Raw genomic sequence first — 19,737 nt, 5'->3', positions numbered from 1 at the left:
TAAAGTTCCTTGTAGTAGTGATCAGTAAGTGACCATCTAATGACCATCTACCTTGGACCCTTATCCTTGCAGTGATCCCATAAAGACACTTATAATGATCAGTAAGTTACCAGATAAGGACACTCGATCAGATATCATCTTAGTAATAGAGAAGGCAAAGCCTGCACCCCTGTAATGATCCCATAAAGACCCTTGTAATAATCACTAGATGACCAGATAAGGACCCTCCATCTGATGCCATCTCAGTAATAGAGAAGGCAAAGCCTGTACCCCTGTAATGATCCCATAAAGACCCTTGTAGTGATCAGCAGGTGACCATCTAAACACTATCTACTATGGACCTGTACCCTAGCGGTGACCCCATTTATAAATGATCATTAAGTGACCAGATAAGAACCCCTATCAGATATTACTTTAGTCATAGAGAAGACAAAGCCTGTGCCCCTGTAGGGATCCCATAAAAAACCTTATAGTAGTGATAAGTAGGTGACCATCATAAATAATATCTACCTTGGACCTGTACCTTAGCAGTGATCCAACCTTTAAATATAATGATCAGCAAGTGACCAGATAAGGATCCTCTATCAGATATCATCTTAGTATTAGAGAAGACAAAGCCTGCACCCCTGTAGTGATCCCATAAAGACCCTTGTAATAATCACTAGATGACCAGATAAGGACCCTCCATCTGATGCCATCTCAATAATAGAGAAGACAAAGCCTGTACCCCTGTAATGATCCCATAAAGACCCTCGTAGTGACCAGTAGATGACCAGACAAGGACTCTCATCCAGGTGACCAGATAAAGCACCTTCCACCAGATGCCCCCTGAAGAAGACACAACCTAAAGCTTCTAAGCTCCTTTGCAGTGACCAGTAGGTGAGGACTTTTCACCAGATGCCCCCTGAAGAAGACACAACCTGCAATTTCCAAGTTCAAAAAAAAAAAAAAGAAAAAACTTTTTTTTAAAGTTGTCCACGTCCTCAAAAAGAATGGAAGTAATTTAACAACAGCCTTCGCTTTCGTCTCCACCTCTCCTTTGTTGCCAAATGTGGTGGTGAAGGCTGGAGATGGAGAATCCCAGCTCCCTCCCCATTGGTCTGCAGGCTGCTGATGACTCTGAGCTGAAGGAACCTCCTGCTGTATATATGGGGAGGACCAGGCATTGTTGTGTTAGCATCAAGGCAGCAGGTTTCTGCTAAGTTTGGAGTAACTCAACAACACTGCATGCCAGGAACCCATAGGATCTAAGCAGTACCACCTTCTCACAAGGAGTCTGCATGACTAGCCACCACTAGCCATGCTCAGCTTTGTGGATATACGGACTTTGTTGCTGCTTGCAGTGACCACATGCCTAGTAACATGTCAAAGTAAGTGCCTTCAACCTTCTATTCTTCTTCTCCAGCAGCTGGGACTGGTGCAGGACTTTTTTTTGTGTGGGGGGTGGTTGGATACTTTGTAGCTTTCTCTCATACTTTATGGATACTTTGTTCCATATGTAACTTGTATCTAGCACCAGGCACTGCCAGCAGATGTTTTATGTCTGCAGATCAATGGCAAGGAGCCAAAAAAAATTGGCTAAAAATAAAAAATAAAAAAGGGACTTTCATGGCTTCTGCTCTATTAATGCTATTTAAAAGAGTAATAAAGGATTCTAAGATAAATGCCTGGCTTCGTGTTCTTTTCTGGAGGAGGTAGGGATGGATATTTTTTGGTACTTGGCACATCTGGAAGTCAAGGGCGTTGGACTGTATTGTCTACCTGCAAATAAAAGGCTGGTGCGCCTGCGCCATCTAGTGGCCAAGACGTTTATTGCAGGGAGCTGATTTAATTAATTAATTTATTAGTTTAGTAACATAGTTCATAAGGTTGAGTCCATCAAGTTCAACCTATATCCCTAATGAGTCCCTACTGAGTTGATCCAGAGGAAGGCAAAAAACCCTCATACTAGAGGTAAAAAATTCCTTCCCGGCTCCAAATATGGCATCAGAATAAATCCCTGGATCAAACTTCTGTCCCTATAAATCTAGAATCCTTAACTTGTACTGTTTAAATTCATTTCGATTCCTTTTCATCCCTTTAGACCAGCGGTCTCCAAACTGTGGACCTGTCCGGGCATGCTGGGAGTTGTAGTTTTGCAGCATCTGGAGTCCCACTTTGGAGACCAATGCTATAGACTGAGACTGTGACTGACACCATATTAATAGGATTATAAGAAATATTAAAAGAATTATCAAAAATAAATAAATGAATAGTAATAGGATTATCATAAATAATAAATAAATAAATAGTAATAGGATTATCATAAATAATAAAAAAAAAATAAAAAATAAATAAATAGTAATAGGATTATCATAAATAATAAATAAATTAATAGTAATACGATTGTCATAAATAATAAATAAATAGTAATATGATTATCATAAATAATGAATAAATAAATAGTAATAGGATTATCATAAATAATAAATAAAAATAAATAAATAAATAGTAATATGATTATCATAAATAATAAATAAATAGTAATAGGATTATCATAAATAATAAATAAATAGTAATAGGATTATCATAAATAATAAATAAATTCAATTAAATTCTTAAGAAAAACTGCTAAATTTATGGCACACCTTGCAAATTCCTCTAAATTTGCAACCAAATGTCATTTTGCCATGTGCCACCTAAGCAAGATGCATTGTAGTACAGATATATGTAGTACAACCACGCAGCTCTAATATAGCTCTGCTGGAACTTGTAGTGCAGTGGTCTTCAAACTGTGGCCCTCCAGCTGTTGCAAAACTACAATTCCCAGCATGCTGGGAGTTGTAGTTTTGCAACAGCTGGAGGGCCACAGTTTGAAGACCGCTGCTGTAGTGCCACATGACCTGTAGACCCCGGCCTATGTTGTTAAAATAGCATTAGGCAGATGAAGAGTTAATCGATCCCACATGGTCCTTTTGACTTTTTCCACAGCTGCCTCTGGGCATCCCCAAGTACAGACTGGTCCCCTTAGGAATGCATAGGAAAGACAGATGTGGGGACACCTGCGCCACCTAGAGTTCATTTTACAATATTACACACCCTTTATGATACCTTTTTGCACAGTATATGATAGTTGATCTGTTTAGATAGCACCATTTGGCCCAACTTATTGAAGATTTGGGCATTATTTACATAGATTTGGGCATTATTTACATATATTTGTAAATAAACATATAACAGTTTATATCAGAGAGCTATATACACAAACAGCTGTGCTACATCTGGGTGGTTTATCCTACATTGCAGGGGAGTTTACTGTGTTGGGGTATTAGATAGAATAAATCAGGGTTCCCCAAACTAATGTTTCTCCAGCTGTTTCAATACTACAACTCCCAGCATGCCCTGTCAGTCATGTAGTGTTGCAACGGCTGGAGAGCCACAGGGTGGGGAACACTAGAAAACATCAGCAGCAGGTGAAGTCACCGGGGGTTTACTGCAATTCTACCATTGCAGTATACTTTACTATGTGGGGACTTTGCAGAATGAATTTTCTTCCTATGATCTGTCCTGAGACCCCAGAGTTATAGGTTGACTTTCCTTCATTAGGGGGGGGGGGGGGGGGGGGGGGGGGGAGAGATTTGGTTTTCTCTCCTAGTAATACATCTACATTCCCTGGCAAAAGAAAAGGGGCATGTTGGCGCCTGGTACCAGCCCAACATCCCCCCCCCCCAGTCATTTCATAATGCACCCATAAGGCTACGCCCCTAATAAGGCCTTGGACTTTGCTGCTGAGGTGGAACCAACCTTGCCAAAATGTTTTGCCAGCATTCAACGTGGCAAAGCATGCTGGGCCTTGTAGTTCTCAAATAGCTGATACCCTACAGCAGTGGTCTCCAACCTGCGGGCCTCCAGATGTTGCAAAACTACAACTCCCAGCATGCCCGGACAGCCAACGGCTGTCCGGGCATGCTGGGAGTTGTAGTTTTGCAACAGCTGGAGGTCTGCAGGTTGGAGACCACTGCCCTACAGGTTCACAGTCTTGCATTATTATTATTATTATCATCAATCATCATCATCAATTTAATTATCATTAATAGCTTAATTTATCTCAATATAATTTGTCATTTGCAAGACTTTTATAATTTTATTAGCATTTATCTCTATATTATTTTTTATTACCTTTTACTATGTTACCTAATAATAATATTTCCTTCTATTATTATCTCATTTTTAATATATTATTATAAATAATAATATATTAAATATGAGATAATAATAGAAGAAAATAAATGTATTATTATTATTATTATTATTATTAATAATAATAGTAATAATACATTTATTAATATTATTATTGTATAGAATATATTATTTTATCATCATTATTTTATGACTGTTTTACTTTTTTATTTTTATTTTTGAGTATTATTATAATTTGTGTATTATTATCTATTTTATATTTTTTTTACTAGTTTTCTTTATCTTTTTTTCAATGATTTATTATAACAATTATATTGTTTTTATATTAGATATTATCAGTATTATATTTTATTATATTATTATTACTATTTTATTAGCTTATCTTCTTATAGTTTCGTACAGTATTGTAATATCATTTATTATTTACTTTATTATTGTTATTATTATTATTGTTATTATATGATTATTTTTACTACTATCTCACTATATTTTTTATATTATTTATATGATTATAATATTATTATATTTAATAATAATGTTTATTATTTATTGTTATCATGTGATAGACTTAAGCCATCCTCAGCTTTCATGTAACATAACTTACATATTGAAAAAATTTACGTCAATTTTAAAAATTTATGTCAATTTTATGACAAATTTTATTTTAATTTAATTTCTTTTCCTCTCTCTCTTTTTCCACCCTTTTTGTTCTCCCCCCACACAGATCAGGTCAGTAAAATTCTCCTTTTTCCTGTTTCCTTTCCCATGCACTTGTATGTTTGCTTAGATTAGACCAATGGGAGGGCCGTCTGAAGGCCGGGTGTTGGGTACCTCATGGGGGGCCAACATGTTGGCTTGAATGAGTCCACCCAGATCTCCGGTGTGGGTTGGCTTTATCGGTGGGCTTCACTCATATAGGGGGGCAACATGGCACAGACCCTATAACTCCGATGGAGAAAAAGGGGATTGAGTTTAAAATCTTCGGTGGATTTATACCATTCCATTGGACTCTGCACCTTTAACCATGGATGAGTCCAGGTGCTGATGCACATTTGCAACTTTTTGGATTTTTTTTTCTGTAATTATAATTTTTTTATTATTTTTTATTTCTATTTGAATTATTTCACCGTTTCCAGATTCCACATATTGGGAATCCATTTGAATCATTGCTCGTATCCTGTTCTTGGTTGCCATGGGAACAAGGGATCTGTATTACGGAATAGTCATAAAACTAACAGAAAACATCTGTGGGCTGCTCTAGATTGGAATGTGTTGTTGGGAAGTTTGCAAAAGTTTACTAGATTTTTTTCTTTTCTTTTTTTCTTTCAAGTATTTTTTGTACTTATTTTTATTTTATTTTTTTACTTTTTTTTTGTTTCTTATTTCTAGGCACAAGGGGTAAGATGATTTTTTGTTTTGTTTGTTTCTCTTGCACCATAGTATCGATACAGATACAGATGTAGCAGAGATGAGTTTGTCATTGGCCAAAACTTGCTGTGATGGTAGATTTTGCACAGGACTGCAAGTAAAACCTGTTGCATGATCTCAGTGTTTCCCAACCAGGGTGCCTCCAGCTGTTGCAAAACTACAGCTCCCAACATGCCCGGACAGCCGTTGGCTGTCCGGGCATGTTGGGAGCTGTAGTTTTGCAACAGCTGGAGGCACCCTGGTTGGAAAACACAGCATTCTCTCCAGTGCATGGGACTGCAGCTAAATCTACTATACTTACATAGGACTTTAGTATAGACCTATATAGCACAATGCATGGGTCAATGACAAATACAGCCCTACTATACATAAATAGTTTAGGTTCTGCTTGCAAACGGCATGTTTGCAGCGGCAAGTCCACAGTGGGACATCTATGGAATGCTGGTGCCTGAGGTGACAGGTGTGGGCAGGTCAGGGCAGCGCTTGGTGATAGAAAGGTGGCCGGAGGCTGTTTTGGGGAAATGTAGGTGCTTTCTTTGATTGACATTCTGGTGACAATGTAGATTATATACATGATGTAGCAGAGTTGCATTTGTATGTGCAGTAAAGCCGAGTGTAACATTATGGTAAAATAAATAAAAATTGTGTATTACATGATTGAAATGGTTAAACAACATCTATAGCCGAGTTAAATTTGTTGTGCTTTCCTGCAGTCCTATGTAAAATGACAAATTATCACAATAGTCACAAACACAATGCACTGTACTGATTACCAACTCGGCTCTGCTGTATCTGACAAGCCCAGCTCTGCTACTCCTGTAACCTCTGCTGGGTTACAAATCATCACGTATATATTTATATGTAGACTGCTATGGCAATGGCTTTGGTGTTTGGGGGTCTGATCTTATTCAGCAGTGTTTAAGCATTTAGGGCTCAGATCACACATGCAGTTTTGCGCCAGTTTTTGATGCAGTTTTTTTTAACCAAAACTAGGAGTGGATTCCAAAGGAATAGGAAATATAATAAAAGGACTCATACTGCTTCCTGCTGGAGCCACTTCTAGCTTTGGATCAAAAAAACTGCATGAAGAATTTTCAGTAAAATGCATGTGCGGATCCAGCCCAATGGCTATGCTAGGGCTGCAGGTCTCATTGTGCAGTCCTCAGGCATACAGACACTTGTGATTACTCAGCCGGATGACGCACTCACGCCTGTTCTTATCTACAGGGCCCAAGAGGAGATAAAGGCCCAAGAGGAGAACAGGTAAGGAGAAAAAAAAACACTCAACAATTCTTAACCTTACATTTGTAAAAGTGAAAAATATTATTAAAAGTATATTTTTATTTTACTGAAAAATAAAGTCATAATTTAAATATAAAACTTTTTCGAATTTTTTTACTTTTTTTTGCCTGGACTTTTAAAAGCAGCTTTCCAGCTGTTTCATCCTTTTTTTTTTTTTTTTTTTTTTTTTTACAAAACTATACAAGAAGAGGCACTGTTATGCATAGATTGAATAGAATAAATCAGACATTCACTTGATGTAGAAATACAACTCCTAGTATGCTCTACATGTTGAGAATCGTGGTTTCCAAACAGCTGGAGAGTCAATAGTTATAGACTACTGAGATAAAGCTTCAATATAGTGATAGGTATATAGACGACGTACTTTCTCTATATATCATGTTACCAGTTGAATTGGCATAAATCGGTTATAAGTGCCATTGACCCCAGCATAGAGAATGCATAAACTTTATGTTTTACACTTTGGAGCAGATTTGGTCTCCAAGTTGAGACTCTATATGGACTATACTGCAGTCTAGGGTTCTGCTCTGTATGGACGTTTGCATAGAAACAAGACTCCCCTAAAGAATGTTTTACATGTTTCCCCAATTTTCCATGGTGAGGGTGATTAACCAATTTGTAAGTCTTACACAAGCTATTAGACCCATTCCAAACCTAAGATTCATGGTTGACCCATTGCGTAGAGTTAATTTGGCTATAGACCTATGTCAAGTGATGGCCGACTCAACTCATTGGGCCAGTTCTTGGATGTTGGACCATATAGTAGTCCTTTACTTGAGGTCTTGAACAGCAGCTGTAATTGGTGCACCCCTATTGGCTACTTACTTAACGCTTTTATGGCCAACTGAGGTTTAAAGCGGAGTATAGTTAGTAAAGTTAATATTACAGAGAATGTATATGACAGTATATATTTCTAGGTGAACACAATGTAGTAGTAATGTCACCAACTTCATCTTTTCACTGTTCTTAATCCATAATATGTGTCCACAATTTATAGGGACTTCCAGGAACTCCAGGAAGAGATGGTGAAGATGGACTCCCAGGCTTACCCGGACCCCCAGGCCTTCCCGGACCCCCTGGACTCGGCGGAGTAAGACATAAGTATTTTATTATAGTACTATCTTGTAAAGATGAATAACAAAAAATAAATGCTAATTTTTTTTTTCTTCTAGAATTTTGCAGCTCAATATGACCCATCCAAATCAGGTGGTGAACCCGGACCTCAGGTGAGGAACCATCTAGACTTCATTATAGTGTTAGTTAGACCAGTTTAGGGCCTTGTTTTGAGACACATTTGTTGCAATGTCTATGATGGATGTACTTACATCCAACTAGTTCCACCTTTGAATATTCTGACAACAGGTATAATAGGCTAATATCATGAAGAACTGGGAAAACATAGAAGAAACATCAGATCTGATATTACTAAGGCTTGGTAATAATGTAAGCCATTTTCATTTTTTGTAGGGTATCATGGGACCAAGAGGCCCCCCAGGACCCAATGGACCCCCTGTAAGTATCACCAACTAACAGACCATAGCTAATAGATAATAGGACATAGATACTACACTTGACCTTAGCCACTTTTTGGCTGAGGTGTGGTGTAGTATCTTTTGTTATCAGTTGCTAGGATATGGGCCTTTAAAAAGGATGGACCACATCCATAAAAACAGGCAGGAAAGCTCTAGGATGAAAATTATGCAGCTTTAGGATAAGGTTAGTGAAGCCCTGAGGTAAGATTAATGCAGAATAATGGTAATAAAGCTCTAAGGTAAGGGTAATGCAGGATAATGGTAATAAAGCTCTGAGGTAAGGGTAATGTGGGATAATGTTAATAAAGCTATGAGGTAAGGGTAATGCCGGATTATGGTAATAAAGCTCTGAGGTAAGGGTAATGCCGGATAATGGTAATAAAACTATGAGGTAAGGGTAATGCAGGATTATGGTAATAAAGCTATGAGGTAAGGGTAATGCAGGATTATGGTAATAAAGCTCTGAGGTAAGGGTAATGCCGGATAATGGTAATAAAGCTCTAAGGTAAGGGTAATGCAGGATAATGGTAATAAAGCTCTGAGGTAAGGGTAACGCCGGATAATGGTAATAAAGCTATGAGGTAAGGGTAATGCAGGATAATGGTGATAAAGCTCAGAGGTAAGGGTAATGCAGGATAATGGTAATAAAGTTTTAAGGTAAGGGTAATGCAGGATAATGGTAATAAAGCTCTGAGGTAAGGGTAATACAGGATAATGGTAATAAAGCTCTAAGGTAAGGGTAATGCAGGATAATGGTAATTAAGGTCTGAGATAAGGGTAATGCAGGATAATGGTAATAAAGCTCTAAGGTAAGGGTAATGCAGGATAATGGTAATAAAGCTCTGAGGTAAGGGTAATGCAGGATAATGGTAATAAAGCTCTAAGGTAAGGGTAATGCAGGATAATGGTAATAAAGCTCTGAGGCAAGGGTAATGCAGGATAATGGTAATAAAGCTATGATGTAAGGGTAATGCAGGATTATGGTAATAAAGCTCTGAGGTAAGGGTATTGCAGGATAATGGTGATAAAGCTCTCATTTAAGGGTAATGCAGGATAATGGTAATAAAGCTCTAAGGTAAGGGTAACGCAGGATGATGGTAATAAAGCTCTGAGGTAAGGGTGATGCAGAATAATGGTAATAAAGCTCTGAGGAAGGGTGATGCAGGATAATGGTAATAAAGCTCTGAGGTAAGGGTAATGCAGGATAATGGTGATAAAGTCTGGGGTAAGGCTTATACAGCTGTTGAATAAGGGTAGTACAGTTCTAAAGTATAGGTGATACAGCATTTCAATAGGGGTAATCGTGAAGAACTTGTAATAAAGCTCTTACACAAGGGTGATGGTCAATGGTTAAGCTCTTGGTTAAGGTTTTCTTAGACTGGAAAAAGAGAAAAGAAAAGCTCAGGGGCAAGATGATAAAGCTTATAGATCAGGATCATGTGTCACTGGGATTAGAATGAAAGGTCTATGGGATAGGGGATGTAAAGAATTATGTAGATCTGGAAGAAGAATGGCCAAGTTCTTGAAGTTCTCTTGGATAAGGATCATGTAGCTCTGGGGTAAGGGTCATATAGTTCTTGTATAAGAGTAAGGTACATATTAGATAAAAATATAACTATGGGACATGGAGTGAAGTCTATCAGATAAGGGATGAAACGGCTCTTGAATAAGTAATATATAGGACAATATATAGAGTGACTTCATGTAATGTAGGATTGGAGTAAGGAAGAGATGTCCTTTTATATTAATCATGTCATCTGTTTCCCTACAGGGTTCTCAAGGTTTCCAAGGACTTCCAGGAGAGCCTGGTGAACCCGGTCAGACTGTAAGTTACTCCAAATGATAATAATATTTTACATCATCAAGTTAAAGAAGAATATTTCCATTAAAGTCACCTCTTTATGTATCTTTAGGGTCCCGTAGGCTCCAGAGGTCCCAGTGGTGCCCCCGGAAAAGCTGGTGAAGATGTAAGTACAGATATCAAAGATAAGAGACACCATGTTATCATATCCTTACTATTACTTATATGTTGTCTTAACTAAATCCCTATTTTCCTTGTCACTTTAAGGGTCACCCCGGCAAATCTGGAAGACCTGGTGAGAGAGGCCCAGTTGGACCCCAGGTATGAACTGTCCTACGGAAACATCATATGCATATATTTTTCCTCTGTCCTCTGCATGTTCTCCTTATCTATCCATCTGACATTTTGATTCAAAATAAGATTTAAGAACAGCTTAAACTAAATTCTAATTTCAGTCTGAACTTACTTATCCATTACTACTTTAAGCTTTAAAGCTGGTGGAACCCACCATATATCCAACTTTAACACATGATCTGGTAGTGAAAGATGTTGGTAGCTGTCCTTCCCAGTGAAGTCCTCTCCATTAGTTCCAACCATGTCCTTTTCACAAAGCATCATGGTCTTAAATTTGTAGACCTTAAAACTATATATATTCACACAGTAATGAAGAAGTGAGCTTATACAATATAGCATCTGTAATCCTTACCTTAATTCACTAAAGCTTAATTTTTATTGTCTTTTAGGGTGCCCGTGGCTTCCCCGGAACTCCTGGTCTCCCCGGATTCAAAGGAATTAGAGTAAGTATCATTCTATATGTTCATATAGGTAAACATAGACCTACAAGAGGTATCTCATTTCCATTGCATTGTAAAATATAGTAGTAGACTGGTGTCATGCAATGGATCTACGATGGTGGAAGCCTATGGGTAAAACATTGGGTACAGGCCACTCCACTTTTTATAGGAGTGGAAACTCAATAGCTTCTGTCATCATGATGATGGTGGTGTATGTTATACATCATATTTCTCATGCAATATGTAGTAGTATCTCTGATTTGTGACGTGTGCCAGTATGTTGCTGGTGCTGGTACCACCGCATACTTAACAGAGAGAATGGCTAAGACATTGATAAACTGTGCTGGATGGGGCCAGGTAGAGGCCCATTGCCCCATTTGCACTCCAAATAGCCCGGCCCTGCTTGTCATGCAAGGCTAAAATCTACTGATCCCTCAATTAGTGGAATGCTTTTGCCTCAACAAACAAAGTAATTGATGTTTTTGTTTTATTTCAGGGACATGCTGGCAGCGATGGACAGAAGGGAGCTACTGGTGCCCCTGGTGTCAAGGTACCTAATCCCATGATCAACACTGGGCGCTTGGGCATACTTTGTAGGGCTATCTCCACCTAAACCTTAGGTTTTAAGTATAATTGGAAAAGAATTGTAAAGCATTTGAATTATCCCTGTTCCGAGTTAGTCTCATTGCGGAAAAATTTGCGAGATTTCTAAAAACATCTCAGTATGTAAATGATACTTAGTGGCCAAAGAATACTTTCATGTGGGCAATCACTTTAGCTTTTGTAGAGATCTGTAAGGAAACAAAAAGTTGAATGACTTTGAGCAATGAAGCAATAGCGCAAAAAATTTGCAACAAATTTATGCAAAAACCCTTGATAAATCCATCCCCTTAATGTTTATATTTTACTTTCCCTATAGGGTGAGACTGGTGCTAATGGTGAACATGGATCTGCAGGTCAGGCTGTAAGTATTCAATTCTTCACTTAAATATAGGTCTTGACTTTAGTATTATTATTATTATGTATCATTTTATTATAGAATTGTATTCATATTTTATTTAAACAAATTATTTTTAATTTATTTATTATGTCAATTATTATTATCATCTCTAGTATTATTAGTATTATTATTTTTAGTTTCAATATTATACCAATAATATTTAGCAATTTTTGTGGGCACACTTTAAATTAGATTTTCAATGGTAAATTAACAATAAACCAATGATTTTTTTCTCTGTGTTCTTTTAAAGGGTGCACGTGGTCTCCCTGGTGAGAGAGGTCGCATTGGAGCCTCCGGCCCTGCTGTAAGTGGATGATAACGTTCCCGCCCATCACTGAAATAATCATCTTAAATAATATTGATATCACAAGATTCTACAGAAACATTCCAAATTCTTATTACCAGTAATATTGTTCTAAAGGACCATTAGAAAACCATTTTCAAGACTAGAACTTGTGACCCTATGTAAGTGATGGGCTCTTGGTGGCCTTCGGGAGTCTTCAGCCTTTGACCCCCTGCTTTATCCTATTCCATAATTACTGTATGTGATCATTGGGAGCCTGATTGATCACAAATATCAGAGGTTAGGACAAAGATGCGGGGCTATCTTCCATCAGAGAATAAAGTAGACAAACATCATTTGCTGTGAGCGGCCGGCCATCTATTGTTTATTATGGCCTCCCATATCTCTCACAACAGATGATGTTGGAGGGGAGTGAAGGATCAGGCCTGTTGAATTTCAATTGCACAATCCTTCTGTTCTCAGGGATATAGGCTGATGACTTACCAACCATTTTGAACACATAAACACAGTGTTCAGTTTATGGGGACGTCTACTGTACTGTAGCATGCCTACTGGGCTGTTTCCCGACCACACACATTTAGGCATTTCACTGGAAAAAGGGAACATAGGGTATTTCATATTGAATATATCGTAGGCCCTTAGATGGGATGAAGGATCACATTCAAGACCCCCCTTTGCCTTATGTCTTCTCTAGTTTATTTAGTTTAATTCATAGACATATAGAATGTATTTATAGTTGGTGCAGTCACATACAAGCCCTTGTGTATGATAAGGCGGACAGGACCCCATAACCCAGAGTAAGACGCCTGTATTAATAATGGCACATGATACATCGGGGGCTTCCTAGATACAAATGTAACATGCCAAAACATTGGCCACCAATAAAGTATTGGTTTCCAGGAGGGACATATGTAGAGCACCAAAGCAAAACTGAAAACGGGACCCTCTGTTGGTTCATACAATCACACCCCAACATAAGGTACAGGGGGACCTTTACATTTATGAGGACAAAGCGAAAATTGTTATATAGAATTGCCAAAGCTAGCAATGTAATATGAGTGAGGGTAGGGTAATATGAAATGCATGCTTATAAAAATTTAGACAAAAAATAGGGTAATTGTTTAGAAAAAAGACATGAAAACTAAAATATTTGATTAATAAGGGAACGTGTCATTACTTACACTTTTAAACATACTGTACATTGCTTCTCTAGAGGTCTAACTTGTGTCTCCTTTGAACAGGGTGCCCGCGGAAGTGATGGTAGCTCTGGCCCAGTCGGACCTGCTGTAAGTATATGTATTTATAATGTCACTTGATGCTGAATAGTAGAAATGGTGCCAAATATAATATATTATAACATTTCACAGAATATAGTAATCATGTAGGATTAGGGTAGGATTATTAATGAGACAATGAAATCGGTGAAGGTGAAGTCTTGATAGGTTGTCCTTTCATTTGGGATTTCTTTCTACTGAATTTTAACTGATCCTTTGTATGTATTTCAGGGTCCCATTGGTTCAGGTGGATCCCCTGGTCTCCCTGGTGCCCCTGGTGCTAAGGTAAGTTGGTCAAGTTATGATATGGCGGGGAAGGGTTCTTTTTGGGTCCTACTTAATAATGGTTGGCCATTTTTTTTTGAATAGGGTGAAGTAGGACCTTCAGGTAACACTGGCCCAGCTGGTGCTGCTGGAGGAAGAGGTGAGCCTGGACCCCCTGGTTCTGTTGGCCCTGCTGGACCTGCTGTAAGTATTAGTTGGATTTTAAAAATCAAAGATATCATGTATAAACAAGCACTACATAGTAACCACATCTTTATTATTATTTTAGGGCAACCCTGGTAACAATGGTGTCAATGGAGCAAAGGGTGCAGCTGTAAGTACTATGTATATTTGGCTTATATTGGTTAAAGGGGTTGTCCATGATTGTTGCTGACATTCATGGTAGTAGGCAAAATGGTGGATTCAGCAGGGATTGTAGGGAGGAGGGGGAGAGATGGTTATATAGGACTATGCATATTAACCTGATTTGTTTTGTCTCCTCAGGGTCCTTCTGGTGTAGCTGGTGCTCCTGGTCTTCCTGGAGGTCGTGGTATTCCTGGACCTCCTGGACCTGCTGGACCTTCTGGAGCCAGAGGTCTTGTTGTAAGTTTTACAATTATGTACATCCTGCCATATAGTTGAACAGTATGATTCTATCAATTCTACTATCAGATGTACTCATGATAACACTTTTATCACAGGGAGATCCTGGTACTGCTGGTTCTAAGGGAGATACTGGAGCAAAGGGTGAACCTGTAAGTATCAAAAATCAAATTAGGCCTTTTTTTTTTTTAACAATTACATTTGGACTGACCTCTGATTAATTCATAAACCATTCCATAGCTTGTTCTTCATGACATTTTTGTCTTTTAATACAGGGTATTTCTGGTAACGCTGGCCCCGCTGGTCCTCCCGGAGAGGAAGGAAAGAGAGGACCTAATGGAGAGGCTGGATCTTCTGGTCCCGCTGGAAATGCTGGAATTAGAGTAAGTATTTTATAACTGATATAAATAACATAAAATAGATTTTTCATGATTTATGTATCACATTGATAACACTTTTCACTGTGTGACCAATAAGTATATTTATACTCTTTTAGATTACATTGGATACGTATTGTTAGATGTATAATACACTCACATGTTGCTAATGAAGCCTTATGGGCTATCTGGCCCATTTAAATATTTTCTATGAGAATGGTTAACAATACATTGACGACACTTTACATTGTGTGAAACGTTTGTATATCTATACTCATCCAGATTACTTTGGATATGTATGGTTATAAATATAATGTACAAATATGTTGCTTATAAGGCAGTATGGGTTACCTGACGCATTTTAATATTCACTATGAGAATAGTCGACGTTACATTGACGACACATTTTATTGTGTGACACATTTGTATCCTTATACTTCAGATTACATTGGAAATGTAAAGTTAACCATATAATACACAAATATGTTGTGAATAAAACCTTTTTTTAGCCCAAATAGTTACTATGAGAACGGTCAACGATTCATTAATGATGTTTTTCATTATGCAACACATCTTTTATAGTCATCCAGATTACATTGGAAGTGTATGGTTAAAAATATAATAAACAAGTATTTTGACAATAATAAAACATGAATCCCCCACTTATTGAAATATTTGAGAATGGTCAGGAGTGGTCAGTGCTATCATGGCATCTTTATCCTAATCTTTAACGAGTAACTAAGGGTACCCATACACAATAGAGGAAAGTCAACAAAACCTGCCAAATTTGTGTACGTGTATTAGTAGACATCTTGACTCTGTCCTAATGGGAAATATTGGAGAAGAATCGGGCCTGTTACATTCCAGCATGCTTTATCTTTTGCTTCTATGGGAGAAAAGGCAAGGTGGGATAGGAGTCTAACAGTGGTATAATCCCCTCTGCCCACTGAGAATGTAGAAATACATATGGTGGAGTCCAGAGAGAAGTATTGTCTCTCTATTATTGGATGTCTGTAACTATGTCATCAATTTCTTACTTGTGTCTTGGTTAATTTTTAGGGTGTTCCTGGAACTCGTGGTCTGCCTGGACCTGATGGTAGAGCTGGCGGCATTGTAAGTTAATTTCACTTCAATGTTTATATTATTACCTAATATATCTACCCACTCAAAACCAGTTTAATTCATACTTATATTTTATTTAGGGCCCAGCTGGTAACCGTGGTGCTTCTGGTCCTCCCGGAGCAAGAGGTCCCAATGGAGATGCTGGACGCCCTGGAGAGCCTGGTCTTCTTGGAGCAAGAGTACGTTCATTTCTTTACAAATCAATAGGCCTGACCTATCCTTTCAAAAATTCAAGGTAAATTTAATAAATGTTCTAATCACAATTATTATTTTTTTAGGGTCTTCCCGGCTTCTCTGGAAGTCCTGGTCCTCAAGGCAAAGAAGGTCTTGCTGTAAGTTTATTAAATAGTACTTTTTATAGGTCTTTGTAGACATTGGTTAGCCACTGAAGAGATCAGAAATCTTATTGTCTAGTGAACAAACTTTGTCTTATGTACATATTTAATCTGCGCCTTATCCTGGATGTTAGGTTAGATGCAAAGTAGGAAATAGGAAGCGCAAAGCTTTTTTTGGCCCCTAAAAAATTACAAATGGTAATAGTTAGGTGTGCAGTATAACAAGGTTAAGTCCACTGGCGGCACGGAGACCATGTCTGGTCATGACCATGATATGACGTGTAAGATGCCAGAAACATGAAGAAAAGGATTTTATCCACTGGAAGCATTCCCTATCAAGTAAGAATTAGGTGTCCCTGCTATAATTGCAGCCTGCGTCTTGTTACGTATTCCACTTCATAGGGTTTATATACTTTTGCTTCTTCACCGTAGTTGAGGAACCAGAATTAAGGTGTAGATAGCATTCCCTGGTACATGTCATCTATTGGTTTGATTTTACTGCATATGTTCTTTATATTCAGCATTTTTTGTCTTCCATGTAAGGGTCCCCAAGGTATTGAGGGTCGTTCCGGTCCTGCAGGTCCATCTGGACCCAGAGGTGAACCTGGTAGCATTGGATTCCCTGGACCCAAAGGTCCAAATGTAAGTATTCTATGGAAATAGCATAAGAGGGAAGTAAATGAAGACAGTAGAACCATAACCGATACTAATGCTACTATCTCTGCCCAGGGTGAGCCCGGAAAGAACGGAGAGAAGGGAAGCCAAGGGCCTTCTGGAAACAGAGTAAGTACAATATCTAAAAAGACAAATGACTAAAGTGATACATTTTATGAAGACATATATGAAACTAAAGGCCTATAAGTCTATAAACAGTGTAGACTTAATCTATAATAGACTTAAGATATAATTGATAAGTGTGCCACATAGATGCCACACTTTAACACTTTGGTAAGGCATTTTTACTATTTGCTGGCAACACAACAACCACTTGCTATTTTAGGCCCATGCTCTCTATGTAAGTCATAAAGCTTAATGTTCTTAAAGTGGAATAAGACCTCAAGTCAAAAAGTCAAGCTTTTTGCTTTAATTTTGATGTGTAATTTTCAATGTGTGTTTTTTTAGGGAGCCCCAGGTCCCGATGGAAACAATGGTGCTCAAGGTCCTGCTGGTCTTACTGTAAGTTAAAGTTTCTAATACCGTTATTGCACTACCCAGCTATGCATCATAATACAAAACATTTTTCTGCCTAGAGGTCAGAGATAAGGCCTGTTTTCTGTATTTGTTCTATAGGGATCTCAAGGAGAAAAGGGTGAACAAGGTCCATCTGGTGCCCCAGGCTTCCAGGTAAGAATTGTTTAAATACAATATTAAGAAGCTGCCCTAGATGCATGTATACAGATATTACCAATTTATTGATTGTGTTTCAATAGGGTCTTCCAGGTCCCGGTGGTCCTCCAGGAGAAGTTGGCAAGCCCGGTGAAAGAGTAAGTTGCCAGTTCTTGTTCATTTACAATCACCAAGTAGACACTTAAGTTTGGGTTCGGTAAATTTTGATCATCTTTATTTTCCATTGCCTATACAGTGGCAACATATTCCTTAGCTCTGTACAGACATTGTCCCGGTGTACAATTGGGCTCCCAATCTCAGTTCCCTGTCTCGGACATGTACACACTTGGGTACATTTCCTTGGATGCCAATTACCTATCAGCGTGTTTTTGAGAAAATCAAAAACCCTGTGGAAATGCACACAAACATTTGTACAACATACATACTCCATGCAGATGGTGTCCAAACACAGCACCCATGTGCCAACAACTGAACCACCATACTGCCCACCAAGTGACCTCAGAATAGTTGTTCAATTTAGGTAGTAATTTCCTCTATGACAAATAATTTTTAGACTTAATGTTTACAGATTGTTTCTTGCAGGATCCTTGACTTTCGATACCCTTACCGCATCTAAAACAATTTCTTCCTGTATTCATCTAGGGTGCCCCTGGTGATTTTGGCCCTGCTGGTGTTGCTGGTGCAAGAGTAAGTATCCAGATATCTTCTGCTATATATATATATCCCCATCTTGTATATGTATGTATAATGTCCACATTGGCTCCATAGTCCATTGCAAAGATATTTTGTATAAATTTTCCATATACTTAAAACTAATTCTGTATTTGCTTTTCAGGGTGAACGTGGTGCCCCTGGTGAGAGTGGATCTCTTGGACCTGCTGGTATTACCGGACCCCGTGGTCCATCTGGTGCCCCCGGAACTGATGGAAACAAAGTAATTCTGCAGTTTATTCTTACATTTAGAAATGGGTCCAAATGTAACTTTTTGGTGGACATAAATAGTAATACAAAGTAATTCATTCAAAGTCAACACAACTATAAGTGGATCATAAGGGGACTCCATGATGCAGAATCACTCAGTTAACAATGATGTGTGATCATAAAGATGGGGGTGATAGAACAAGATCCTCATTAGGGAAGCCATGTCAGATACACTACATAGATTATGTTATTAGGGATGGGAACGAGTTTGAGGGCAGTATTTGTTGTGTACTGTGATATGCCTAGTGCAGGTTCTAAAGGGAAGGTGCGTGACAAGGGGATTGAAAGAACACGAAGAGTGGGTTCTGTGCTGTGCTCCACCCCCTCGGCTCCACACTAGGCATAACATTGGGAATTAGCTTTGCCCTCTTTTCATTGATAATACAATGTTTTCTCCATGGATAAAGTAACATAATATGATGGCTGTGTCTAGGGAGAGCCTGGTGCCGCTGGTCTGAACGGCGCTCTTGGACCCCAAGGCCCTGCTGGAATCCCAGGAGAGAGAGGTACAGCTGGAACCCCAGGAGGCAAGGGCGAAAAGGTGACTTATTAAAAATTATAGACATATTAAATGACACTTAGTTTTTGGAATAACATTGCATGAATATCTTAAATACGTCTATTTGATCCATAGGGTGATGCTGGCAACTCTGGAGATTATGGTAGCCCCGGAAGAGATGGTGCTCGTGTAAGTATATTGAAAATTTGCTCTGATTTTCCCAAAATCAATGCTTTCTAAAATGTACCCCTTCCAAACTCTGTATTATATGACCCCACACTATGTAGTATGCACCATTTCCCAACTCACTCAGCTCTATGGTATATGCACCCAATCATGATTCTCTCATATACACCCCATCAATAATAATATACACCCCTTCATCTATCATACACATCCCATCATATATTTTATACACTCCATCATATATCATAGGCACCCTATCATTTATTATAGACACCCCATTATTAATCATATACCCCCTCATCTACTATATACACGCCATGAATAATCATATGCACCCATCATAAATAATATACCGCCCATAATTAATCATATACACCCCATAATTAATCATATACACCCCATCATTAAT

The 19,737-nt window shown here is 38.3% G+C and overlaps 1 protein-coding gene and 1 long non-coding RNA gene across 2 annotated transcripts in view; one reads left to right on the top strand and one right to left on the bottom strand.

Moving 5' to 3' along the window:
- The first annotated feature begins 1,166 nt into the window (after positions 1 to 1,166).
- COL1A2 (collagen type I alpha 2 chain) overlaps positions 1,167 to 19,737 on the top strand; it is a 29,015-nt gene continuing 10,444 nt past the window's right edge. The window contains exons 1-32 of the mRNA XM_056518999.1: positions 1,167 to 1,370; positions 3,453 to 3,457; positions 6,835 to 6,870; positions 7,907 to 7,999; positions 8,082 to 8,135; positions 8,377 to 8,421; positions 10,213 to 10,266; positions 10,355 to 10,408; positions 10,510 to 10,563; positions 10,986 to 11,039; positions 11,533 to 11,586; positions 11,956 to 12,000; positions 12,287 to 12,340; positions 13,582 to 13,626; positions 13,846 to 13,899; positions 13,984 to 14,082; positions 14,168 to 14,212; positions 14,383 to 14,481; positions 14,580 to 14,633; positions 14,757 to 14,864; positions 15,918 to 15,971; positions 16,061 to 16,159; positions 16,259 to 16,312; positions 16,859 to 16,957; positions 17,045 to 17,098; positions 17,438 to 17,491; positions 17,606 to 17,659; positions 17,746 to 17,799; positions 18,305 to 18,349; positions 18,498 to 18,596; positions 19,077 to 19,184; positions 19,278 to 19,331. Coding sequence (XP_056374974.1) covers positions 1,301 to 1,370; positions 3,453 to 3,457; positions 6,835 to 6,870; positions 7,907 to 7,999; positions 8,082 to 8,135; positions 8,377 to 8,421; positions 10,213 to 10,266; positions 10,355 to 10,408; positions 10,510 to 10,563; positions 10,986 to 11,039; positions 11,533 to 11,586; positions 11,956 to 12,000; positions 12,287 to 12,340; positions 13,582 to 13,626; positions 13,846 to 13,899; positions 13,984 to 14,082; positions 14,168 to 14,212; positions 14,383 to 14,481; positions 14,580 to 14,633; positions 14,757 to 14,864; positions 15,918 to 15,971; positions 16,061 to 16,159; positions 16,259 to 16,312; positions 16,859 to 16,957; positions 17,045 to 17,098; positions 17,438 to 17,491; positions 17,606 to 17,659; positions 17,746 to 17,799; positions 18,305 to 18,349; positions 18,498 to 18,596; positions 19,077 to 19,184; positions 19,278 to 19,331 — 2,004 coding nt within the window. The 5' untranslated portion in view covers positions 1,167 to 1,300. The remainder of the gene's footprint in view (positions 1,371 to 3,452; positions 3,458 to 6,834; positions 6,871 to 7,906; positions 8,000 to 8,081; positions 8,136 to 8,376; positions 8,422 to 10,212; positions 10,267 to 10,354; positions 10,409 to 10,509; positions 10,564 to 10,985; positions 11,040 to 11,532; positions 11,587 to 11,955; positions 12,001 to 12,286; positions 12,341 to 13,581; positions 13,627 to 13,845; positions 13,900 to 13,983; positions 14,083 to 14,167; positions 14,213 to 14,382; positions 14,482 to 14,579; positions 14,634 to 14,756; positions 14,865 to 15,917; positions 15,972 to 16,060; positions 16,160 to 16,258; positions 16,313 to 16,858; positions 16,958 to 17,044; positions 17,099 to 17,437; positions 17,492 to 17,605; positions 17,660 to 17,745; positions 17,800 to 18,304; positions 18,350 to 18,497; positions 18,597 to 19,076; positions 19,185 to 19,277; positions 19,332 to 19,737) is intronic.
- LOC130272947 (uncharacterized) lies at positions 11,595 to 14,492 on the bottom strand. Its single transcript, XR_008843798.1, has 3 exons — positions 14,361 to 14,492; positions 13,522 to 13,624; positions 11,595 to 11,827 (listed from the first exon to the last, which is right to left on the bottom strand). It is a non-coding gene; the product is annotated as an uncharacterized LOC130272947 (long non-coding RNA).

This window comes from Hyla sarda, chromosome 5, assembly GCF_029499605.1.
Source record: "Hyla sarda isolate aHylSar1 chromosome 5, aHylSar1.hap1, whole genome shotgun sequence".
In the NCBI taxonomy this organism is placed as follows: Eukaryota; Metazoa; Chordata; class Amphibia; order Anura; family Hylidae; genus Hyla; species Hyla sarda.
The sequence above is the reverse complement of the archived record's forward strand: the minus strand, read 5'-3'. Positions and strand labels throughout refer to the sequence as shown.